The sequence below is a fragment of the Protobothrops mucrosquamatus genome, unplaced genomic scaffold (assembly GCF_001527695.2).
Source record: "Protobothrops mucrosquamatus isolate PMUCROS unplaced genomic scaffold, P.Mucros_1.0 scaffold3321, whole genome shotgun sequence".
NCBI classification, from domain to species: domain Eukaryota; kingdom Metazoa; phylum Chordata; class Lepidosauria; order Squamata; family Viperidae; genus Protobothrops; species Protobothrops mucrosquamatus.
Genome location: NW_015389311.1, coordinates 57134 through 59183, shown reverse-complemented (window position 1 = coordinate 59183; position 2050 = coordinate 57134). Strand labels below are relative to the sequence as shown.

At 44.3% G+C, this 2050-nt stretch overlaps 1 protein-coding gene across 1 annotated transcript in view; it reads right to left on the bottom strand.

Annotated features, from left to right (window-relative positions):
• The window catches only part of LOC107297472 (RELT-like protein 1), a 10569-nt gene that overhangs the window by 5715 nt on the left and 2804 nt on the right, over nt 1-2050 (bottom strand). The window contains exon 2 of the mRNA XM_015826837.2: nt 833-904. Within this exon, the coding sequence (XP_015682323.1) occupies nt 833-904 (72 nt within the window). The remainder of the gene's footprint in view (nt 1-832; nt 905-2050) is intronic.

Genomic DNA, 2050 nt, shown 5'->3' with positions numbered 1-2050 from the left:
GGAGAGGAGGAGGAGGAGGAGGAGGAGGAGGAGGAGGAGGAGGAGGAGGACGACGACGACGACGACGACGACGACGACGACTGTGGTATCCTTGGTGCTCTTTGATCTTGGATGTTTTCTTGCAGACGTTTCATGACCCAACTAGGTAACATAATCAATGCGAGGAGGGAGTGGGATTTGATCCCTGCTTACATACAAGCAGCTTGCTCGCAGAAAGCAAACCTCACTTCCTTCTAGCACTGATGATGTTACCTAGTTGGGTCATGAAACGCCTGCAAGAAGACCACCAAGTTCAGAGAGTATCAAGAACTCTCTTGAGTTACAAATATTCTGTTATTCTATGTTCTTCTATTGAATTCAACTGCTTTATGAGCCAGGGAGACCTGAAACAATTAATCGACTTTTTTTTTCAGTTTCAGGATGCTGAGAGAAAAAAACCACTGAAGACCAGTCTTGTCGTTATTTGCAGCCAAAAATGGTTTTCAAGATGCTTATCATGGTTTCATCTAACACTTTCTTCTGACATATTCTGGAACTCTGGAAAAATAAATATCTTCTGATCTTCCTCTCGTGTACAAGGGACGCTTAACAGACCCGCTCACTATTAAGATTTGATTTTTCGAAAAGTACTTTTTGTTATAAGCAATTTGCACCTGTGCAGAAGTGAATGTTTAAAAATTCACGTCTGGCTTCCGCTATAAACTGAGTAGCCAATTGTAAGTCACGGATTAAAATGCTGGATTTCATCCCTTTACACTCCTTCAGGAAAATCCTAAAATAGCTCAAACGCCAAATAAATCTATAGAGTCATTGCTAAATCTAGCTCCCTTACCTTCGTTTTTCATGATATAATCCACTATCTGTCCCACGGTGTCGCTGTTCTCATTGACGCTTTCGTTCAATTCTAAAAATTAAAAAAAAAACAAAATTTAACTTTGGTTCCTTGGTTCCTGGAAAGCAACGACGAAACTAGGTGACAACAGCATTTTCCGAAACAGCGTATGAAGCAGAGATTAAAACCATTATCTCTCAAAACAGCTTGAAGGGGGCCAAGGGGGACTGTTATCGTAAGTTGGTATGGCTGAAAAAAAGCAAAACTAAAAGATTAAAGGCAGAAAATTTCTTCCTGTTTGTCCTATTTGGAAACCACGATATAAAAAAAGATGTCGAGACTCTAGAAAGAGTGCAGAGAAGAGCAACAAAGATGATCCGGGGGGCTGAAGGCTAAAACATATGAAGAACGGTTGTTGGAACTGGGTGTGTCTAGTTTAATGAAGAGAAGGACGAAGGGGGGACAGGATAGTAGTGTTTCAATATCTCAGGGGCTGCCCCACTAAGAAGAGGGAGTCAAGCTATTCTCCAAAGCACCTGAAGGCAGGACAAGAAGCAACAGGTGGAAACTAAGCAAGGAGAGAAGCAACCTAGAACTAAGGAGAAACTTCCTGACAGTGAGAACAATTAACCAGTGGAACCACCTGCCTCCAGAAATTGTGGATGCTCCAACGCTGGAGGTTTTTAAGAAGAGACTGGACAGCCGTTTGTCTGAAATGGTATAGGGTTTCCTGCCTGAGCAGGGATTGGACTAGATGACCTCTAAGGTCCCTTCCAGCTCTGTTATTCTATATTCTATGCTCTTTGAAAGAGTACAGAAAAGGGCAACTAAGACAATTAGGGGACTGGAGGCTAAAACATGTGAAGAACAGTTGCTGGAATTGGGTATGTCTAGGTTAATGAAAAGAAGGACGAGGGGGGACATGATAGCAGTGTTCCAGTATCTCAGGGGCTGCCCCAAAGAAGAGGGAGTCAAGCTATTCTCCGAAGCACCTGAAGGCAGGACAAGAAGCAACGGATGGGGGGGACTTCCGGTGGCAGGCGATTTCGTCGGTCGCAGCTGTTTGCTGCCTCCCGCCTGTTTTGCGTAAAAGCCGGTTTGACAGCCAGCATCAGCTGTCAAACGGCTTGATACCTTTCCCCTGGGCATAAGGGGATAGGTGAGCTGCCCGGGGTAGGAGTTGAGTTCCCGAGTCGTCCTATATGGACGATGTAGGCG